This window comes from Equus przewalskii, chromosome 3, assembly GCF_037783145.1.
Source record: "Equus przewalskii isolate Varuska chromosome 3, EquPr2, whole genome shotgun sequence".
In the NCBI taxonomy this organism is placed as follows: domain Eukaryota; kingdom Metazoa; phylum Chordata; class Mammalia; order Perissodactyla; family Equidae; genus Equus; species Equus przewalskii.
In genome coordinates, this window is record NC_091833.1 from 62,280,599 (window position 1) to 62,303,928 (window position 23,330).

Sequence of the window (23,330 nt, forward strand, 5' to 3'; positions counted from 1 at the left end):
TGAAAGTTATTTATACATTTCATTTAAAGAAAATGTCTCAAAATATTTATGTGAATTTTTTATTCAGACCATTTTTAATGTTCCAGAACTTGACTCTGATTCAGAGTGAATTTTTCTTCTGTAGAAAGAATATAATAAAATGAGTTCGGTTTCAATGGGAAAGTGCATTTTAGTTTTTAATCTGAATTACCTCAACTGAGGACATGGTAGAGAGGTATATGCCCATAACTTAGTTATAGTTTACATTTAAATAAAGGATTACTATTTTTGTGTTTTTGTAAGACTGCCTCTCCTTATATCAGTCTGTCTCTGCTTGTTCTATAATGTAGCACAGGAATCTTTCCAAGTTGGGGAAAGAGGAATTGGTGTTAAAGGGGGAAATTCTCTTCTACTTTTTCTTCTGAGCTCCTGTAGCCCTTTTTTCCCTCTTGTTACCTTAAGCACTTTCTACCCTGTGTTATTGCTCATTTGTGCACATACTTTGGTTCTCTCATTAAAGAAATACGTTCCTCTATAGCAGGGTTGATTTTACACATCTCTCTTTATCCCCCATAGTGGTAAACAGTAGTGTCTCTTGCACAAAGACTGTTTGCAATAAAAGTGTATTTAATAAATCAGTGAAGATAACATTTTGCTCTACCTGCTACCTAATGCACGATTTTTCTATATCTATAAAATATATCTTTAAATTTATTTTGTGTAACTAACTCTCCTTTCTCCAAATACACTACAGCGTTTTAGAGTCTGAAAGGGAAGGCTCCTCATACCGTCTTTTATTATTCAAGAAGTATTTGAGTCTTGAGAAGGTGATGAGCATAGTTCTGGTTGCTGGATATATATCAGCATGCCAAACAACGCCCCTGTTTCCATGGAGTTTAGAAAGGCAATAAATATATATAATAAGTCATGTGTAATAAATTTATGAAAAAATTATGCAGAATAAGGGTGTAAAGATACCTGAGAGACTTGCTGAAGTCTCATGGGTAGTAACTGAAGCAGTAATGGTACCTAGGCCTTCAGATCCTAACAGTATCCTTCAAATTAGTTTCTTCATTAATCTTAAACTGGGGGCAGGGGGCAATATAATAGATATCCATTTCTATTCTTTTCTTTCATCCTAATACCTTTTTAAATTAAATCTACATGTAGAATTTCAAGAGTCCTTTGAATTTACTGTATTTTAAGTTTTCAAGTTTTTCACGTCATAAGAGTAGTGGACTTAAAAATCAACATAAGAATTTATGTGGAGAAGTTTGAAGTTAATAAGAAAACATATTTCTGCACTTAGTATCCCTCATAAAGAGATTGAGATCCATTTTTCTTAGTAAATTTTCATCAAGTTTAGTTAAGATACAACTTGGCATAGGGGACTTTCTATCAGAAAATCACATTTGATTGAAATTTAATACCTTCTGTATCTAATGTCTAACTTTCTGACCTTTCCTACAGTAAAACCTCTGTTGTAGCATATAGAAATTTTATACTTGCCTACCAGTGCCATATTCCTTCTCTTCTCTTATACAAATGAGTCATTTCGGTCAAAATCCTTTCATATTATTCTTTCTACATGCACCGTCTCCTTTGAACAGTTTTAGTACTTGTGATCTGTACGTTTGATTTGGCACTTAACTATGCACTGCTCTTTGAGATCTTTTATTTTCTAAAATTTTAAAATATTTAATTTTTCGTCTGTTCATTTTTTCATATTCATTTCTGTTGTTTTCTTTCTTCTGTCTTCTCCCATTGAGTTGAAAATTGTAGATATTTTAACAGAAAATTTCATTGAGAAGCACCTTTTTCTTTTTTAATTTTTTTTTCCCCTGAGGAAGGTTCGCCCTGAGCTAACATCTGTGCCAGTCCTTGTCTACTTTGTATGTGGGTTGCTGCCACAGCATGGCTGCTGCCGAGTGGTGTAGGTCTGCACTGGGGATCTGAACCCATGAGCCCAGGCTGCCGAAGCGGAGCGTGCCTAACTCAACCAGTACTCCATGGGACTGGTCCTGCACCTTTTTCTTTAGAAAGACTCATCTTCTGTATGGTTGAAGATAGGAAGACATAGTTTTTGCCACGCTGTAATTTTGAATCACAGCTTGCTATGGCAAAACCATTCCCAAAAGTACACTTCCTAAAGTATAACACTTATGCTTTTGCTTCTGCCTTTAAAAATAACTTAAAATTAGGGGCTGGCCCAGTGGCGCAGCAGTTTTCGCATGTCCGCTTTGGCGGTCTGGGGTTTGCCGGTTTAGATCCTGGGTGCAGACCTACACACCGCTTGGCAAGCCATGCTGTGGCAGGCGTCCCACATATAAAGTAGAGGAAGATGGGCATGGATGTTAGCTCAGGGCCAGTCTTCCTCAGCAAAAAGAGGAGGATTGGTGGCAGATGTTAGCTCAGGGCTAATCTTCCTCAAAAAAATAACAAAACAAGCACAAAACTTAAAAGAAAACTTATTCTTGTTTTTTTCTTAGCTCCATGCCATCTTCACAGTTGTTATTGATTGGTTAAAGTTAATATACTGCCAAATTTTGTGAAAATTTCTAAGTATTTACAGAGATTATTTTAAGAGTATTCTGTGTCTATTTGCATTTGAAATATTAGAAATCTGAAATGTTATTTCATGTTAAACTGTGTTAGTTTAATGGAAATTTGTAGAGAAACATATTGTTTCCCCACAAGTTTGACGTTCAGTATTAAATATGTGTTGATTAAATATAGTAGTTATGCCTAGTTAGTAGATAGGTTACTTTCAAAGATGGAACAGTGTAGAGTTTCTGGTGTTATAATGGTTGAGAATTTATTTCTTAAGGTTTATTTTTTTTTATTTCTGACATCTAGATACTGGGCATGAATGTAATTGTGTTCTAGGTTATAATTACTTTTACATCTATTTTAGTTATTACAGTGTTAGAAGTACCTTAGATTTGTGAAATAAATTTCCCCTGATCAAGTTAGTGATATTTTGTATAATAATCATCAACTTTTTATCAGTAAACAGGAAAGAATATATCTTAGTACCTATTTGTAATCGGCACTCTGGTAAGGGATGTGAAAACAAAACTTTTCCCCATATCTTAGGAGTTTGCTATTTTCTAATTCTTTAAATTTCTTTCGATTGAATCTGATGTATGTTGCTTCATTAGTTGTTATCACTGTATGGTCCTCAGACCCCTCAGGGTCTCAGAGACCATTCAAGATGTCCAAGAGGTCTAAACTATTTTCATCACAATGCTGAGATGTCATTTCCCTTTTTTATTATGTTGACATTTGTACTGATGATGCAAAAGCAATGGTAGGTAAAACTACTGGACTCTTAATCAAGGCCATAGTACCAAATTTTACTGGTATTGAATTCTTCACTGCCATGTACTTACAGTTAAAAAAAATGAAAAGCCAGTTTCACCTTAAGAATAACCTTAATTTAATCAAGAAATATTAATTTCTTGAAATCTCCACTTCTGAATGTGTCCTTTTACTATTACTGTGTGTGACAAAATGGGAAGTCCACATAAAGCACTTCTGCTGCATATGAAAGTATGGCATTTGAAGGAAAAGCACTTTTTTTGAGATGTGAGGTGAATTAGCCACTTCTTTTTCTGTGAAATGCCATTTTTGCTGGAAAATATAACTGATAGACACACTGTGCTTCTCAAACTTGAGTATTTGGCAGACGTTCTCAGAAATGATCTAATTGAGTGTATGGCACTTTAAGAAAAACAATCAGCAGTGTTTGTTGCCAATGATAAAATTAAGCTTTTCAAGCACAAATTAGAATGTTGGAAATTGTAATTGCCTGGGCTTGACAGCTTTATGAAACCAGTGGTGATATTAATGAAGGTGATTTTTTGATATTTTAGTTTAGTTTCTAATATGGTAAATATTAATAAATATAGTCCTTATATGAAGTCCTCGGGAGCCCAGTACTTCATAAGTGTATAAAGGGGTCCTGAGAGTAAAACATTTAAGAACAGCTGATTTAGGTCCTCTACCAAAGCCAAAGGTTTCATAAGCTAAGCATTAACCTCATAACTTTCCCTTACCCCACCATGCCCCGCCAAATTAAAGGATTCCAGAGAAAAAAAATTAGACTGCGTATGAATAATACATTCTTAAATTCTTCTACAAGTGCAGTTTTCTCCTTTAGTTAAACAATGGGTCTATGTATTTATTTAGAATTGCATTGTATTTATCATTGATATTTACGTTAAAATATTTTTTTCTCTCCTCTTCCTTTTTCTTCTGTTTCTCTTCCCACTTTCCCTTTCTCCTTTCATTCCTCCCTTCCTTCCTATTTTGTGTTTGTTTTCTAGGTGGAGTCCTTTATTTTGGATCAGGATGATTTGGAAAATCCAATGCTGGAAACGGCTTCCAAGTTGCTCTTGTCAGGTACTGCTGATGGTGCAGACCTCAGGACAGTAGATCCAGAAACACAAGCTAGGCTGGAAGCTTTACTAGAAGCTGCAGGTAAGTCTGCAAACTCTACATATGTAATAAGTCTATGTGATTTTTCAGAGTTATTCATAAATCTCAAAAACGTCTCTTATTATATATGTATGATCTTGGATATTTAATATAATACTACTCATAAAGGTTAATGGATTACTTTCTGGAGAATTATATGGGACGTTTCATTAAAGTATATTTTTATTACCAGAGTAAAATCCACATGTTACTGTCAACCTAATAAAGAGGAACTTCTTATACAGTCGATTTTCATTTGTCCCAAATTCCATATTTGTGAGTTTGCCTATTTGATAAAATGTATTTGTACCCCGAAATGAGTACTCGCAGCACTTTCACGCATGGTTCTTGATAGAAAGGCACAGAATGGTGAAAAATTTGACTTGTCCTACATACATGTTCCTCACTGAGATGGAATAAGGTGATACTCTGCCTTCTTGTTTCAGCTTTTGTAGTGTTAACCCATGTCTTTTTCACAATCTACCTAGTGCCACATTTTTCACATTTCTCTGCCTTTTGCTGGTGATTTTGCGGTTTAAAATGGCCCCCAAGTGTAATGCTGAAGTACTGTCTAGTGTTCCCAAATGTGAGAATGCTGTGATGTGCCTGATGGAGAAAATAACTGTGTTAGATAAGCTTTCAGGCTTGAGTTACAGTGCTTTTGGCCATGAGTTCAGTGTTAGTGAATCAACTATGTATTAAATAAGGTTGTCTTTAAACAAAAATACACATAAAACAAGCTTGTGTATTGATTAGTTAATGCAAATGCTGTGACCAGAGGCTTGCAGGAACCTAGCCCTGTATTTCCCATAGGAGCAATGATTCAGTATTCATTAATTCAGTGTTTACAGTGACTTTACAGAAATAACTACCATGAATAATGAGAATCAACTGTATATAATTAGCCCAGTTTTTTGTTGTAAACTCTCTCTTGAGACCTTGTAAAGTGGATCATCATTATATTTTTATAAAATGGATCATCATTAAATTAGCCCCATAAGAACAGTATTTTAATTAGAGATTATATACATAATCAAAGATTTAGCACCATATATACATATATATATAATGTGCCTTAAATGTAAGGGAATAGTAACTAAATTTCTATGTTTTTTTTTCTTTTTTTGAAGATTTTATTTTTTTCCTTTTTCTCCCCAAAGCCCCCCGGTACATAGTTGTATATTCTTTGTTGTGGGTCCTTCTAGTTGTGGCATGTGGGACGCTGCCTCAGCGTGGTTTGATGAGCAGTGCCATGTCTGCGCCCAGGATTCGAACCAACGAAACACTGGGCTGCCTGCAGCAGAGCGCGCGAGCTTAACCACTTGGCCACGGGGCCAGCCCCTCTATGATCATTTTTAATAACCATATATTTTCTTAACTTTTCTAAGGTAGACATAAATATACTGTGAACATTAGTTGTTCATGGTTTGAGCACCCCAATGTACTATATATTGTACATGCAATGCATGTAAACTGTTACTTTATTCTAGCGTAAAACTGACCTACTACTGTTTGGTAATCATTTCAATAAATATCTTTTAACACATCATCTAAATATTTGAAGAATTCGTTGTTAAGTTTGATTTCTATCCTGGGTAAAATTCTAGAGTGGATCATTAATGGGATTTTGACCAAATATAGATTAAAACGTAGTTGAGGCACAGGCAAGGTCCTATTCTTGAGTGTAGAAAACTGTTTATACAGAGTAGTTGAGAGATAATTTAGCATTTTTCAGAACTTTGATGTTGCTGTAGAAGTTTATGTGAGAGAAATGAGGATTGTGAAGTTATTTGAAAATGTGTCATAAGAGGAAGAGGTACTGTTTCTCCTGAAGGTGAGAAAACTCAGATTGAGTACAGGAGGGGTGTTTGTTTTCTGTGGCCCCAAGAGGCAGAACCAGGTTCAAGATGCTACATGAAAGTAGATTTCAGCTAGAAGGACCTGCTTTTGGAGATAGAGTTCCTTTTCTAGGATGCTAATAGTTGCTTCATTTTTCTTATTTCTGTATTTTCCCCATTTTTTCTGTTTTCTTTACAGTAGCTAACAAGCTAGCCTTCCTTCTCTCTCTCAGTTCTCCCCCTTCCTCCTTTATTTCCTTCTTTTTTTAAGTGAAAAATTTCACATTCAAGCCCAGAGAGAATAGCATAATGAATCCTTGGCATATCCATTATTCAGTTTCAATAGCTGTCAAAGTATGGACAATCTTGTTTCATCTTTACTCATTACCCCCCTGCTGACTCCCCACCCTCATGTTAATTTAAAGCAAATCTAAGCATCATATAAGTTCATATATAAATACTTTAGTATGTATCTCTATATTAAGTTTTTAAAAAGAAATATAACCATAATACCATTGCATATCTAGAGAAAAAAAAGTAATTCTTTAATATTGCCAAATATCCTGTCAGTGTCTAGATTTCCCCAGTTGTTTTGTAATGGTCTTTTTACAGTTTTGTTTGTTTGAATTAGGATTCAAACAAGTTTTACATGGTTTTGATGTTAATTATTTTTCTTAAGTGTCTTTTAATCGTAACAGTTCCTCCTTCTGTTTCTTCCTTTATTTTCTACTTACTTGTCGAAGAAATGGAGTGATTTGTCCCACTTTATGGATTTTACCAGTTGTACCTTTGTGTGTTGTATTTCCTGCAAATCAGAACTCAGATCTAGATATTTGATCGGATCCAGGTTCACTTTGTTTTTGGTGAGGATAGTCATTCGTGGTGTATATATTTCCTTATCTATCACATAGGTACTCTGTCGGTTTCTCTTTTTTGTGATACTGAGATAGATTATGGTTTAGACATCTTAAGAAAGGATGCTTGAGAGGTAAAAAAAAAATGGGTGCTTGAGACATTGTCTCAGAATGCCTTTCATACTGTCCTCATACTTGGTAGTTTGACTAGGTATAGAATTCTAGTTTAAAAATCACTTTCTTTCAGACTTTTGAAGTTACTGCTCCATTGTCTCTGAATTTCTGCTGTTGCAAGTTTGGAAATTTGACGCCACACTTATTTATGATATTCTCTCTCTCTCCTACTTTTTCCCTACTCCTCCAAAGCATTATAATTTTTGGCATTTTAAAATTTTGCTCTCATTTTGAATATTTTTGGCATCTTTCACATTTAAGATTTTCTTCATATGTCTGGTCAACCCTGGATTTTGTTCGTAATAAATAGCAAGGCCTTAAGAAGTTAAATTGGAAGGTGTACATGCATATTTTGTCAACTGGTGGGTTTCACTATAAAGTGTTTGTTATATATGATATGTTACATATATAATATAATTAGCTTCCTATTGCAGCACAACAGTTTACCATAAACGTAGCAGTGTGACACAACACTCGTTTACTATCTTTTAGTTTCTGTAGATAAGACATCTGGGCACACAGCGTGGCTAGATTCTTTTGCTCAGGGTCTCAGGGGCTGAAATCAAGGTGTCACCTGAGCTGAGTTCTCATCTGTAAGCTATAGGAGAAAATCCACTTTCAGGTTTATTGTTGTTGGTAGCAGAATTCAGTTCCTTGGAGCTGTAGGACTGAGATACTGTTTTCCTTATAAACTGGCAGCTGGGGCTGCTCCCACCTCCTTGAGGTTGCCCTCATTCTTCGACATGTGGCCTCCTCCATCTTCATGCCAGCACAGCACATGGAATCCTTCTCCTGCTCTCACTCTCTGACTTCATTTTCTCCGGTCAGCCAAACAAATCTCTTTGCTCTTCATGGCCTCATGTGATAAGGTCAGCCCACCAGATAACATCCCTATCTTCAGGTCAGTTGTGCCATATAATATCACCTAATTATGAAGATAAAATATCAAATTCACAGTCACAAGGATTGTTTATTGTGTACACCAGAGCTGGGTAATCTTGGGAATGTTTTAGAATTCCTAGTACATTTTGGTTGGACAGAGACCCTTCATTTCTTTGAGGACCCCCAAATGTCAGTATCTTTAAGTCTTTTCTCTGTGGCTGTTCATTTTCTTGAGAGACACGCCTGCCAGTTTTTGTCTGATGAATAATAAACCTGGCTGCCAGCATTTTGAGAGCTGAGAGTGGGAAGGGGGCTGAGGATCTCACTGTTTATCATGCATATGTTCATTTAATCCTCATTTTTGATTTAGTATCTCATCTCCTTCTCTATACCTAATGTCTCCTAGTCCAGGACCTTTCTGATTTGGTTTCTTTAGAGAATAATCACCCGGCTGTGCAGTTTGGGGATTGAGTCCTAAGTGTCTGACTGCTCTTCACAGGTGTTCAGCCAGTCTCTATTTTCTGACCCAAGCCTCAACCTGTATCTTGTACCTGTAACACCTGTGTCCTTTTGGGCTGATCACTTTGTTTCTCTTTGATATCTGTAGTTCCATTTATTCTGTTTTGCTAGGTCAGTTACATTTCCTATTTACTTTGTCTTCATAAATATTAGCTTAGATTTACAAATTTCTCCTAGTTTTATCAAAGATGGAGTTCTTCTTGTATTTCACTTCTCCCTTGAGTAAGCTCTAATAGGAAAAAGGAGAAAAATAATTATCTTAAAGACATCTATCTAGTTAATCTTTTAATGCATCTTCTCTCTGAAGTTATATGGTTCTGTTGTTCAGTTGATTAAATGTCAATTTGGAGAGAATAATCTGATCATCACATATCTTTTCTGTTTTTTAATGTTCACTGATTAATATCTAATAACTGAGTAAGACCAGTAAAAAAGGATCACCATAATCCAGAGTAGCTAGAATAAATTAATTTCAGTCACTATTCATTTGGAAGATTACCATTTATATCTTAGGTTACTTTCTAGTTATCTTTACTAAAATAGTTATCTTTACTTATGAAGATAAGAGAGTTGATAAAAATTTAATATGGAATATTTTGTTTTCAGTGTTCTTTTTTTTAAAGCAGTGATTACTTTCTGCTGATCCAGACGTATCCTCTTGCCTAGTTCTGTTGCTATCATTGACAAATAGTTGTTATATAGCCGATCTGAGTTGGCTAAAAAATTGGAATTAATGGTCTCATGTGAAAATTTATCTGTGACCTTGGTCACAGTAGTGCCTTAGGATACTTAACCTACCATGGATATCTTATTGAATAAGTACTACTATAGCAGGTTCAGACTATGGTTGGCTGTTCTTATTAGTGACACAATTTATATGATAGGTATTAGTCTTATTAGATCAAGACTGATATCCTTTTATCCTTTGCACATCTTGATTGTAGCAGATACTTGATTTGATTGGTCTGAACATTTGTTATATCTAAAATCATAAAGGCTTCTTGCCAGATTTATTTTTGGTTCCATAAGATGTAATGTTTGATATCTTGGATTTTTCAGAAAGAAAAGCAAACAAGTATAAACTTTTCTTTTACAAACTTTAAACACAGATTTATATGATATCATTGAGCTCTTCCACTGTTACAAGAAATCTGCACTAATATGTTTATTATTGCCATTTAAGTGGTCTTTTTGGTCTATATCTTAGTTAAATACTTTGTCTTAAGACATATAGTAGTGTTTCTTAAACTTTAGTGTTCATCTGAATCACTTGGGAATCTTTTTTAAAAATGCTGGTTTTGGATCTGTAAATCTTGGATCTGAGAATCTGTAAATCTGAGATCCTGCATTTCTAACAAGCTCCCAAATGATAGCAATGCGTCTAGTCTATGGACCACATTTTGGGTAGCAGGGTTCTCTAATATCCATCATAACATTAGATGTTTATCTTCAAGTTGGAGCAAAGGTTCTTAATCCTGGCCATGCATCAAATCTCCTTAGAGCTATTAAAATATGTAGATGTGTAGGCCCCACTTCCTACTTACTGAATTACATCTTTAGAAATAGGACAGCTCAACAGATATAGATGCATTTTTGAAAAGCTCTGCTTATGGGCAGTCTGGATTAAGCACCACTGAGTTAGAGTAAGAAAAGGTAGAGATAATCTTGCTTTATAGTGATACCTGGAAAAGCAACAAGTTATGTTTTTTGCAGATGGTTACTAACCATTTCTGCTTTTGAAAAATTTTTTTTTTCTTGCTATTCTGAATAGTTTTTAGATATGGTGCTTTTAGATATAATTGAGTATATGTAATAAGTTGTAGTCATACTTTGAGGTAAATAGGTATTCTCTTTTATATAGCATATAGTGTTTTATTAGGCCATTTTTGGTCACAAGTGATAGTAGCCCGACTTACCTTTCTTAAAGGTGGTCCTTTGCCAAAAGTATAGGGATGGTGCTGGCTTCTGGTACTACTAGTGTCAATGAGTCAAAAATAACTTTATCAGGACTCTGTCTCCTTTCTATTTCTCTGTTCTGCTTTCCTCTACGTTGACTTATTTTGGCTAGTTCTTTTCTCTTTGTGATGATAAAAGTGGCCAAATAGCTCATGACTCACATCTTAGCAATTTAGCAACCTTTGAACATAGATTCTTCTTCCAAAATTATGGCAGGGGTCTGAGTGGGCCGAATTGTCCCAGCGCAGGCCAAAGACCCATTTCTAGCACCACAGAGTAACAGGCACTTATGGACCACAGGGAAGGAATAAGATTATTAGAGAAGTGGAGAAGAGTGATTTCCCAAAAGATTCAGGGCAGGCAATCTATATGTCCAATGTACCATTTGAAGATTGTTATCATCTATAGAGTTAAGTAACTTAAATTTTGCTTTGTTTCTCCTTTTGGGTGTATCCATATTGGTGTGAAAATAATGTAATAGGAATAGGCAAATTATCCACGGCTGATGGTAAAGCCTTTGCAGATCCTGAAGTGCTCCGGAGGTTGACATCGTCTGTTAGTTGTGCGTTGGATGAAGCTGCTGCTGCACTTACCCGTATGAGAGCTGAAAGCACAGCAAATGCAGGGCAGTCGGACAAGTAAGTACATTTTCACTGTGATCATTTTCTTAAAAATAATAATCTATCATTTACTGAGCATTTATTTTGTGCCTGGCACTATACTAACCACTTTACATGTGATGACTCATTTATATTTACAGAAAGCCTTAGGCATGGGTTTTGTTTTCACTCTCATTTTACTCATGAAGTAACTTAAGATCAAATAGGTGACAAGTGGCAAAGCTAGGACACCAGTGTCTGACTGCAAGGCTGACTTCTTAGCCAATGTGTTATAAAAGACTTTTTGGTTATTTAGATTTTGTTTTCTTTTAATGTTTTGGTGACAAAGAAGTAAATGCTTTCTGATTAGTTTTGACATTTTCCAGTTCACCTTCAGGATTCTGACCATTTTAAAGGGGACAGTTTTTGTTTCTTTAATGAATGTTCAAAAAATGTCATAGATCTAGTTCCCATAACTTGAATGTGAGTAAGTCCCAGGGACTTTATTTCTTATGTTCTACAATTCCTTTTATGTAGTGCTTTACAGTTAGTAAGGGCTCATTAAATATTTTTTGACTTGACCTTTTAAGTTTTTCTGATGATGCTATGCGATAAAAATCATAGCATCTAATATATAAAAACAATTATGCATAGTATAGTGAAACATGGATCTAAACTCCAAGGAAGCAGCTGGGAAAGAATCATTCATACGTGTTACTTTTTTTCACTCCTCACAGGCTTCCTTTTTTCCTCTAAAAAGAGGTTTTTTATTTATTTTAGCAGTTGGCTTTACACAGTTAAGAAAATAGGAGTACATGGATGGGTTTAAAGAATAAAAAATAAGTTTTAATGCAGTGTCTTTTAAAAGTGTGAAAGATAGGGGCCGGCCCCGTGGCTGAGTGGTTAAGTTCGCACGCTCTGCTTCAGTGGCCCAGGGTTTCTCCAGTTCGGATCCTGGGCGCGGACATAGCACCACTAGTCAGGCCACATTGAGGCGGTGTCCCACATGCCACAGCTAGAACTCACAACTAAAAATACACAACTATGTGCTGGGAGGCTTTGGGGAGAAAAAGGAAAAATAAAATCTTTAAAAAAAAAAAAGTCTTAAAAAAAAGTGTGAAAGATAGGTTATATAGTATTAACAAGAGTATGAATTTGCTGTTTCTCTTGGCTCTGTATTCATCTTCATTCAGCTAGAGTTTTGTGTGTTTTTAAATTTATTTTACCATTCTTCTCATAGATTGACTCTCCTTTAGTTACTCTCAGATTCTATTCCTTAGTTAACATTTGGTTTTACTAGCCTACAATATTATTGATATTCTCAAGATATTCCTTAATGTGATGGCTACAGAGACTGGCAAGAGAGATAATTAAAAACACCTTGAAGAGTATATTAAAGCTAGTTTAAGCAGGAAATAGAATAGAAAAATAAAGCCGTAGATTCTTTGGCATTGAAAATACTAGAAGTTATCAGCCAAACAGTAGACCGTATTTATGACAGTCAGATTTATTCAGCAAAGTTTGAGATATATAGTGGAGTGCAGTGAGTGCTATGTGCCAGATTTCACGTTAGTTCGGTGTGGTGCCATGTGCCAAATTTAATGTACACTTTGCTCACAAGTTCTGAAGTTCAACTGTTGCTAGAGCAGTTCCTGTAAGGTTATTTTAAAGCTAGCATATACATATGGAAATTGAATGAAAGTCCAATTAGGAAAGTAGAGTGGGTTGTGTGCCTGAGGGGAGAGAGAGAATGAGAGACCACTTGAAAGAGAGAAAAGGTATGTTTTTATACAGGAAATGTCTTGTGGGGAGGATTTGTCCCGAACTTTCTTTAAGGTGATAGAGAGCCCTGGGTCTAGGGACTGTCAGTGTCCTATAAAATGGGAAATTAAGAGACAAACTTAAGTGCTGCTCAAGACTTTGACTTTGGTAAGGGGACAATACAGTTAACAAGTGGGTAGAATGCATAGTATGGGACACAATGATAAGAAATATGGGGAAAAAATTGAATGGGGAAGTGCTAAGGCACTGTTTGGGGTTGGAGGTCATGTTGCATTTTTAATAGAGTGGTCAAGGAAATCCTCACTTAAAAGGTGGCTTTTTAGCAAAAACTTGAAATAGGTAAGGGAGTAAGCTGTGTCTGAGAGAGGAGCTGTCTTGACAGAGGGACAGCAAATACTTATACCTTGGAGTTGGAGCTTAATTAGCATTTTTGATGAAAAGCAGGAAAGCCAGTGTGGCTAAAATGAGAAGAGTAAGAGTGAGAATAGTAGGTGATAAAACCAGAGAGGTGAAAAGGAGAAGTGTGGGTTACTCCTGCTGGACAGATCTTATAAGGATTTTAGCTTTTACTGTGAGTGATATTAGAGGTGAGTGGGGGATTCTGAGCAAAAGAGTGACTTGACCTACTTTCCCTTAAACAAGATATCTCTGGTTCCCTCATTGAAAAGAGACTGCTTAGGAGGTGTTGCCATCATCTGGGCTCGAGATGATGTTCTTGAGTCTAGATAGTAGTAATGGAGGTATAGAAAAGAGGTTATCCATGAATGCTTTTAGTACATGAAGTGATAGGGCCATGTTTCAAGAGGATGATAAAAGAATTGAGTTATTTTTGAAATAAAGATAATTTTAATTAATAGCTCTGGATTTAGTGTTTTTCTTAGAATGAATTTTCTCCAAAAGTGAAAGAATCTTGAGAAATGTCCATAGTTGGAATTTTGGGGGAGGGTTATAGGGCAAACACTTTACTCTCAGTCTGATTTTCTGTTGCTCTAGTTTTTCTATTCATTTTACTTTCCTTCAGCCTTTGCCTTGCCTGGATATTTTTCAGACTTCCCAAAACATGATGTCATAAATAAATATTTCAAAAAAAAGACTCTCCTTATCAGTTATTCATGTGTTTGTCAAAACTACATGCTCACAACTTTCCTTAGTGATTTCCCTTTACTTGATTGAAGAACTTAGGCCTTTATAATTAGTATGGGTTTTACCCATTTTATTAAATACTTTTTTATTAAGTTTCATAAAAATTTTCTAGTGACCAAACAAAAAGAAGCATAATTATAACCTGTATTTTGTTCATGTGATTTTCTGTAAAATTTTGTTTTAAAATTTTCTTTTTTTCCACTTAAAGTAAATTGGACTTTATCTTTCAATTGCGTAACTGAAAACATTTTGTAATGTTGGTAATTTTAAGGTAGTGACTTTTATATGTAGACTAAAAAACACAACGAACTGAGTCATGTTCGATTTTCTTCTTGTTATGGATCATATTGAAATAATCATTCTTATTTCGTGTGACTGTCAAAATTAAACTCAAAAACCAATACTCATGCTGTGTTATTTTTTGTATTCTTATGTTCTGATATTATAATAGCCGCAGTTTGGCAGAAGCCTGTTCAGAAGGAGATGTAAATGCTGTGCGAAAGTTACTCATTGAAGGGCGGAGTGTAAATGAACACACCGAGGAAGGGGAGAGCCTTCTTTGTTTAGCTTGTTCTGCTGGATACTATGAGCTTGCGCAGGTTTGTATTATCAAAATAAAGCTTATGTTTTTTTGTTTTGTTTTGTGTTGTTTTAGTGTGGCCTTCTTAGTAAAGAAATAAACTCAACCATTAAGCTTATTTCAACAAGTAGTTTTGTTAGATACATTTTGTGTTTATTGGCTCTTTTACTATAGTATGACTAGGTAGGTGTTAACATAAATATATGTTCAAAACTTTTTGACGAAAATATCATTTTCTAATATCCTTTAAACATTTTCTTTCATAAGGTTTTGTTGGCAATGCATGCAAATGTGGAAGATAGGGGAATCAAAGGTGACATTACACCTTTAATGGCTGCTGCTAATGGAGGACATGTCAAAATTGTGAAGTTGCTGCTAGCTCATAAAGCCGATGTCAATGCACAGTCTTCAACAGGTTATGCGTATTTCTTTTTCACTTTTTTGAAATATTAACACTCTTTGGTAATGATTATTTCGCATCAGTGATCATTAGTTTTACTTTTGCAGTTCTTTTATTATAAGTGTTACATGTTTGCATAAGTCTGTGCATTAGGTTTAAAGTATATAGAAGATATTTTGAAGGAAATTTCTCCTTTTTTGTGTATGAGGGCGATTACTTGGCCTTGTAAGTTTCTTTTAGATTAAACACTGGCCCGGTTAGAAGGACCACCCTCTTGGAAATGGAGAGGTGTGGGCTACAGTTCTGAAACCCAGGATTCCTGTTTTTGGGGGGAGAAGGGAAGGGAAGATAGGGAGAACAAGAAGGATGTGGAACAAAAGCTGGGTCTGTTATTGCCCTACTGTTGCTGAATTGTGGCATGACACAAAAAGAAAGTATATGAACTACTTAGAAAAAGAAAGTATTATATGAAAACGGTGTGTCCCACAAGGGACATAGCTTTAGTCTAAACTAATTTTGTTTTCTTTCAGACTTGGGCATAGATGGATTTGTGTAAAAGCTCTGAAATTATATGAAAAATATTACACATTTCCTTCATATAAGATTTTCAAATTTATTGAATATTTTAGATAATTTTTAAGGTCTACAGGTTCTGATATGAAGGAGTTTTAGAAATCCTTATTTTACCCAGAAGGTTTTTTTGTTTTGTTTTGTTTTTTTCTGTAACATGGGAGATTTTTTTCATTAAGAAGGACTCTTTCTGAAATTACTTTAACTTTGATCAGTTAACTGATGTTTGAAGTTGTAGTGAAAACAAATATGTATGATTAAAAGGAATGGTATGAGGTGTATCTATATGTGATTAATAATTACAATCCAAAAAAAATAAAGCCTGTGAAACATTTCTCTGATGAAAGTTAGAATGAACATAACTTTTTCTCACCTGAAAAGTTAGTTTCAGAATTGCTCATTTCTTTAATAACTTTACAGTTGTGGTATGTGTATCTGATTTTTTCATATGTATTTGACCCTGATTTTAAATGGAAAGAATAGAGAATTGATTTCAGTAAGATGAAATCCAGTGAGGAAAGGAATGATATATATATACATATATATGTATAAATAGATTATCTAAATTTATTATGATTATAATCTCCCATTTCAGTTTTCTTCTTGATGTTAAATTAGACTCTTTTATTTTGGTATTTTATGTTAATGTGTTTGTTTTTCTTCATTAAAATAGGCAATACAGCACTTACATATGCTTGTGCTGGAGGCTATGTAGATGTTGTAAAGGTGCTCTTGGAATCCGGTGCTAGTATTGAGGACCATAATGAAAATGGTCATACTCCTCTTATGGAAGCTGGAAGTGCTGGACATGTGGAAGTAGCCAGATTGCTGCTAGAAAATGGGGCTGGCATTAATACGCATTCCAATGAATTTAAAGAGAGTGCCCTTACATTAGCTTGTTACAAAGGTACAGTATAAAACGTCTTATTTTTATTTTTTAATTTTTTTTTTTTGTTGAGGAAGATTTGCCTGAGCTACAGCCTGTTGCCAATCTTCCTCTTTTTGTATGTGAGCCTCCACCACAGTATGGCCACTGACAATGGGTGGTGTAGGTCTGTGTCCAGGAACTAAACCTGGGCTGCTGAAGCTGAGTGCACTGAACTTAACCACTAGGCCACCAGAGCTGGCCCTAAAACGTTTTTTAAAACAAAGTTTTTAAACACATGAAATGACAATTACTTTATATAATATTTTTTAATTAAAGGTAAAATTAAAACGTCGTAATAGTGTGTAGTATGTAATTAATTGTTAAATGAAAGTGTTTAAAAGTTTCGAAGTTTAAAAGCTTAATATTACTTTAAAAATATAAATTTAATATTATAAATATTGTCAACAATAAAATGACTCTTAATTGATCCTGTTGTTTTATCAGAAACAGTCATTTAATTTTAATGTGCACTATACTTTTAAATGATTTTGCATTATCAGAATTTTTGCCTGGTTCACACAAAAGAATTCCTATTGAATCCCCAAGTATTCAGCCTCTAACTTTAAAAGTAAACACAATAAAAGTAGCCAGAATGATGTGTTAACAGGAAGGTACTTAACGCTATTTCTCGAGATACCAAGAAGGAGAGAGAAAAATTGAAGACAAAGGAGAGATATGAAAAGGAAAATAAAAAGTGGTGTGGGGGGACTTTGAATTCAATAGAGCAATTATAAAGTATCATCAACACATTTAATAAATTTAGAAGGAAGAGCTGGTTGAAGTTGAGAACACCTACCTGTATGTAGCTGTATAAAAGAGGTGCATGATATTTTAAATATCAGCTAACCTGAAAATATTGATAATACAGAAAAATACTCTCTTTTGGGAAGGCAAGATAGTTGTGTGGAAAGATGCTTGGTCTCAATTAATTCTGTAGATTCTAGATCTAAAAAGAGAGCCACAGAGCCAGACATTTTTCAAACTCCGCCTTTATGACAGATAAATGGCTATAAATAAACTAAGGAAATTTTTAAAAAAGCAAATTTCATACAGTTTTATGTCTGTATAGCCATTCAGTTCAATGTTTCATCCCATCTGCAGCTATGCCATGTTTGTGTATCATAAAATAAGTGATAAATTCTTGACCCTGAGACAATGCTCTTCCAAGGCTGGGTACAAAATTTAAGGAGGCACTTACTCTCAATGGCTGAATCTTCACTTACCCAAGTTTGTTATGAATACTTCCTTAAATTTTGCACGCAAGACTTTGATCCCTCAGCCTAGTCCTAGCCCTGGTGTTTTGTTTCATTCTATTTCAGAGTGGCCAAGGTTGTGTGAGGTCTTTTGGAATAATTTCCTTTAAAAACATGGTTAAAATAATGATTAGGCGCACAAACAACTAAAAATTAAGTTAAATGTGGAAATATGCTCAATCTAAAGTGCTCTTGATTATCTGGTGTTACCAGATTTTCAGAGTAAGGATGGTTAGGAAGCACAGCTGAAGTCCTTTACTTCCCTAGTTGTTGGGTAATTAGGCAGAGGCTGATCTGCTTTGGGAGGAGAGGAATTAAGCCTTGGGGCATCCTCTCTCTTCTCACAAATACTTCTGAGCCTGGAACTGGCTGCATTTTACTACTGAGTCCCAGCTGGCCAGAGGAACTCTGAGATGGGGCTACGTTTAACTACTCTTCCCTCTCTCCTTTGCTTGTAGCCCCACCCTGCTTTCCAAATGGGGCATCTGAGGTTGGGGCTTGCAGGCTTTAATTAGAAGCTGGATGTAGAACTGAGCTGGTGGAGAACATCTCTACTGCTTCCAAGGATCCATGGACCCTCTCTGTTTCCTCTATTTCTGGTGAGGTCTCCTAGGACATAGATTGACAAGGAGGAGATGGGGAAGGGATAGAACTCAGTCTGAGACTGAGCATTGTTGTGGATCTTTGGGAAGGGAGAATTTCAGAGAGGAAAGGGAGGGAGATAGTTAGCAAAAACAAAATATGGCAGGTGCTATACTTACTCACTGAAGTTAGTTTTGTTTTAACTGGTTATCTATGATTCTACCATCCACTTCTTCCCCTCAGTCCCACTTGATTGAGAATTGACTGCAGCTCATTGTAAATAAAGTTGGGGGAAAAAATTAGTCATTTTTCTTTTGTTTCTTGCATAGTATCTGAAGTCCTTATTAAAATATAGTTTTTCTGTGTAACTGCTCATAAGGTATCTTTACCTGAACTGAAGCATATGGTTTATTGGAAACTACATAAATACAAGTGTATGTGTATGTGTGTATATATATACATATGTTTGTTTATATCTAAATAAATGAATGAATGTAAATTAAATGGTATTGTTTCAAGGATATTTTTATATATGCAGTTCCTAACTTACAAACTGGTTGTTCCTAAAAAGTTTATGAGTTAGTTGTTGAAACTTAAAATACATTTTCTCATAAGAAATAACTTCAGTAATTATCATCATCCCAGGCTACTAGTTCACAAAAGCTAATTTATTCCATAGTGTAAATAAAATAACTATAGCATTCCTGGACTCTTAAAAGGTTGTAGAAGGAATATAGAGGTATTGGATTTTAATGGCATCTTTGCTCATCTGCAGCAAGGATTCTAGTAGCAACAGTTTCTAGGGCAACAGGGTAAGGAATAGAATGGCAAAGCTCACATATCATTTGTATTGGACAGTGGGGTGTATTGAACAAGAGTGGCTTGTAGCTGACTTTAATATTATAAATTTATTGCTATAAGTTAGATATAACTTCTCAAAATATTGTAATTTTTTCTTATATTTGTTGGAATAATAAAGTATTTTTAAGTACTCTTAAACACTTTTGTTTTAGGACACCTAGAGATGGTGCGGTTTCTTTTGGAAGCAGGCGCAGATCAAGAGCATAAAACAGATGAAATGCACACTGCTCTAATGGAGGCTTGCATGGTAAGATTGGTGAAATACATACGTGAAATGTACTTATATATTAGGTAGAGAGATCAGAATTACTGTCCAATGAGTGCCTTTCCCTTGGGTTTAAAGATTCTGTTTATTATAGACTTAGTGTGGAGCAGAACCTCAGCTAACTGAATTATCAATAGTTTTCAGAGCCAGTTGTACAACATTAACTTCTATTAGAGGTGCTTTCTGAAACTTTACAGCACTACTTTCATTTTCTTAGCCTCATATAACTATACTGGTTTTATGTAGTTGACACAAGAAGTGACTTTTTAAAAGGTTGATCGAGAATATAAAAGGAGAATATAATCCACAGAGTATATACATAATGTTAAGAATAACATGTTCATCAAACCAATAATTTAGTTTATGAAAAATTTGAAATTACAGTATTATTTGTGTTACAAAATTCCTCCTCTATTGTGGTCTTTCATGAGCCCTGAATTCCTTTTTTAAGAACTCTTTTAAGTGTTTATACTTGGGGATGGGTCTGTATCTCAGTGTGTGATTTGTGGCATAGAAATGGATCGGAGTAACATTATAGACAAATTTATGAGAAAAGCATGCCAAAGACAGAAAAAGGCCCCAAATGAATTTGGTTTCTTTTCTCAACTTCCTTTCAGAGAATGATTATTGAAAGTATGTTAATTTTAATTAGTAATTTAAAAAAATTTTAGGTAGCCATTTAAGACTTGAGTTATCTTTGTTTTTCTTATTACCATGCCACTGTTTGCTTTAGTATGTTATTCTTTTGAACAAACATAAGTTTTCTTTGAAGATATCGAATTCATCATCTGTTAATATGAGGACAATATCTTTCTCTGGGGTTGTTGTGAGGATTAAATGAGATATAATGTGTGTAAAACACATCAGTAATATCCCCATGATACAGAACTTAACACATCCTTGCCACCCTCACTAGGGAAACAACCTATATGTAAATTAAGAAATTAAAATGGAATATTCTTTGGACCTAACCAGCATCCACTGGAAGTGTCGTAAGTCGATGAAAGATAGTAGAGGCCAGAGATTTGGAGGCTAAGAGATTGAAGTTTTAAACTGGACTTTAAAGGAAATGTGGGAGTTGGCTATGGAGGAAGAAAATTCTGAATTGAAGGAACAGCAGAGTAATTGTGGTAATAAAGACATTAAACGTGGTTTAATATGGCATGCATGGAGGCAACATTGGCATGGCATGTTCAGAAAATGATGAAATGTCTGTGAGGTAATACACAGAAGGAAAAAGTATATCAAAGGAAAAAAAGAGGGGAAAAGAGAGCCTTGGAGTTGCCAATAGTTAGGGAAGCTGTGGGAAAGGGAGACCAGTAAAGGAGACAGAAAATAATGAGAGAACTTCTTTTTCTTTTTCTTAATTTTCACTGGCATTTAAGTGTTAAACAAGACAGGAACTACCGTGTACATATTGTGTTCCTCTTCCCCTAACATATCATGCACAATTCCCCTACTCCTCCAAAACTATTGTCTTTTTCTTTTTCTACCTAATCAAAAGTTTGCTTTTCTTAAGGTTTCTACAGAAATCCTACTTTCCCTTTCTAAACTTTATCCTTTTAGCATTTAAGCTTATACCATGCAGTATTGATGTTATCTCAGAGGTCTCTTGTTTCATGTACTTGCTTTTTTTTTCCTGGTGGTTAGTAAGCTTCTTGATTGAAGTTATCATTTTGTTACATGTTTCATATCCTCAATCTCTATTTCCTATTATATACTAAAAAATATAGATAAATCTTAATAAATACTTGCCTTCTCAACTGTTAAATATAGATTTATTAATTCTTATTTGAATGGAGACCAGTAAACGTCATTGTCTAGTAATTGAGAAGTTTTCATATTTTTTTTAATGGTGCTGATTTAATTTTTTTAATTGCATTGTAATTAGGATGGCCATGTTGAAGTAGCTAGGTTACTTCTTGACAGTGGTGCCCAAGTGAACATGCCTGCTGATTCATTTGAGTCACCATTGACTTTGGCTGCATGTGGTGGGCATGTGGAACTTGCAGCTTTACTTATTGAAAGAGGAGCTAGCCTGGAGGAGGTCAATGATGAAGGTTATACACCATTGATGGAAGCAGCTCGTGAAGGACATGAAGAAATGGTGGCATTACTTCTAGGCCAAGGTAACCATACTGATCAAGACACTAACACACAAATGTGTAATATGTAAGATTATAGTTCTATAAGATTGAATTTCAATATTTCATCTTTCTAGGAGATTTGTAATGAGATGTTGTCACAAAAACTAATGATAAAGTGTTTGCTTTGAAAATGGCTCCCATACTGTGCTAAACAACATCAAAGTAGACTTCTTTAATATAGAGCTTTCAGAACCATCACGTACTGTGTGAATAAAAACAGAGAGAACTGGGGTTGGGTTAGGCTTGTAGGTTGTATGGGGTATATATGAGATTCAACATTTCTCAAGCTAGTATATTAAGACAATTCTCTTGGGGCAGAATACCGGGATAAATATTTGATATATCTGTTTTTCATGAAACAGTGTGGGAAATTCTGCCATAAGGACTAACTTGATAAGAATGCACATTTAGGGGCCAGCCCCATGGCCGAGTGGTTAAGTTCACACACTGCACTTTGGTGGCTCAGGGTTTCACTGTTTCGGATTCTGGGAGTGGACATGACACCACTCATCAGGCCATGCTGAGGCAGCGTCCCACATGCCACAACTAGAAGGACCCACACCTTAAAAAAAAAAAAATGCAACTATGTACTGGGAGGATTTGGGGAGAAAAAGCAGGAAAAAAAAAGATTGGCAGCAGTTGTTAGCTCAGGTGCCAATCTTAAAAAAAAAAAATGCACATTTAAGAAGCTGTCAGGGAGCTCAGTATACAGTGGAGTTCTCTTTTGGGAAAAGTGAAACAGCTACTTTACTGTATTAAGATACCTTAAGTTTAGAAGTAATCTCCCATCTCTATCCATATTTGTAGCCTATTTTTCTCTCTCTTTTAGGGTAAACGTTTTGTTTAGACAAATTTAAGAGGAATGGCACATTTTAAAAAAATTTGTTTATTGAGAGAGAATATTGACTGAATTTTAAAAGCACTGGTTTTGGAGCAGATTTCTTAGGTTTGAATCACAGCTCCATTGCTTGCCAATTTTGTAACTTTAGGCACGTTTGTAACCCTCTGTGCCTAAATTTTGCCATCTGTAGAGTTGTGAGAGTTGCTATGTGTGTTTAAAGCTTTTGGGACCCTGTTTGTCACATAGTGCCTGTTAAGTGTTAGGTATGGTGATGGTGGTAGTAGTGATGATGATAATGTTGTGACCTTGGGCAAGTTGGTTAATCTCAATTTCCTTAGCTGTAAAGTGGAGCTAATAACAACATGTAAAATGCTGTCAATATTGCCTGGCAAATGGTAGTAGTGTATTAAATGTTAGCTATTATTATCATCATTATCAACGTCTTTATCATCCTTATTTTTGAATCTTTATAATGAGGGAATATAGTTTATTTTTCTAAGTCCTTTATCACCTGACTTGTACCATCTGGCTGAATAAATCTTACTCCAGCTGTGTACATCAAATATGGACTGATGGATGTGGTTTTGATAGTTTTCTTTATTTTTAAGTGCCTAACAGGGTAAGGGAGAGGCACTTTATTATTTAATAAATAATCTAAGCATTCATTTTTTAAGTATAGTTTATTAGGAAACAATTGT

The 23,330-nt window shown here is 35.1% G+C and overlaps 1 protein-coding gene across 9 annotated transcripts in view; it reads left to right on the forward strand.

The window, feature by feature from the left end:
• ANKRD17 (ankyrin repeat domain 17) overlaps nt 1–23,330 on the forward strand; it is a 165,329-nt gene that overhangs the window by 71,142 nt on the left and 70,857 nt on the right. For all 9 annotated transcript variants that reach the window (XM_070614670.1, XM_070614671.1, XM_070614676.1 and 6 more), the window contains 7 exons: nt 4,308–4,461; nt 11,163–11,319; nt 14,657–14,804; nt 15,053–15,200; nt 16,429–16,662; nt 19,532–19,626; nt 21,536–21,773. In XM_070614670.1, the coding sequence (XP_070470771.1) occupies nt 4,308–4,461; nt 11,163–11,319; nt 14,657–14,804; nt 15,053–15,200; nt 16,429–16,662; nt 19,532–19,626; nt 21,536–21,773 (1,174 nt within the window). The remainder of the gene's footprint in view (nt 1–4,307; nt 4,462–11,162; nt 11,320–14,656; nt 14,805–15,052; nt 15,201–16,428; nt 16,663–19,531; nt 19,627–21,535; nt 21,774–23,330) is intronic.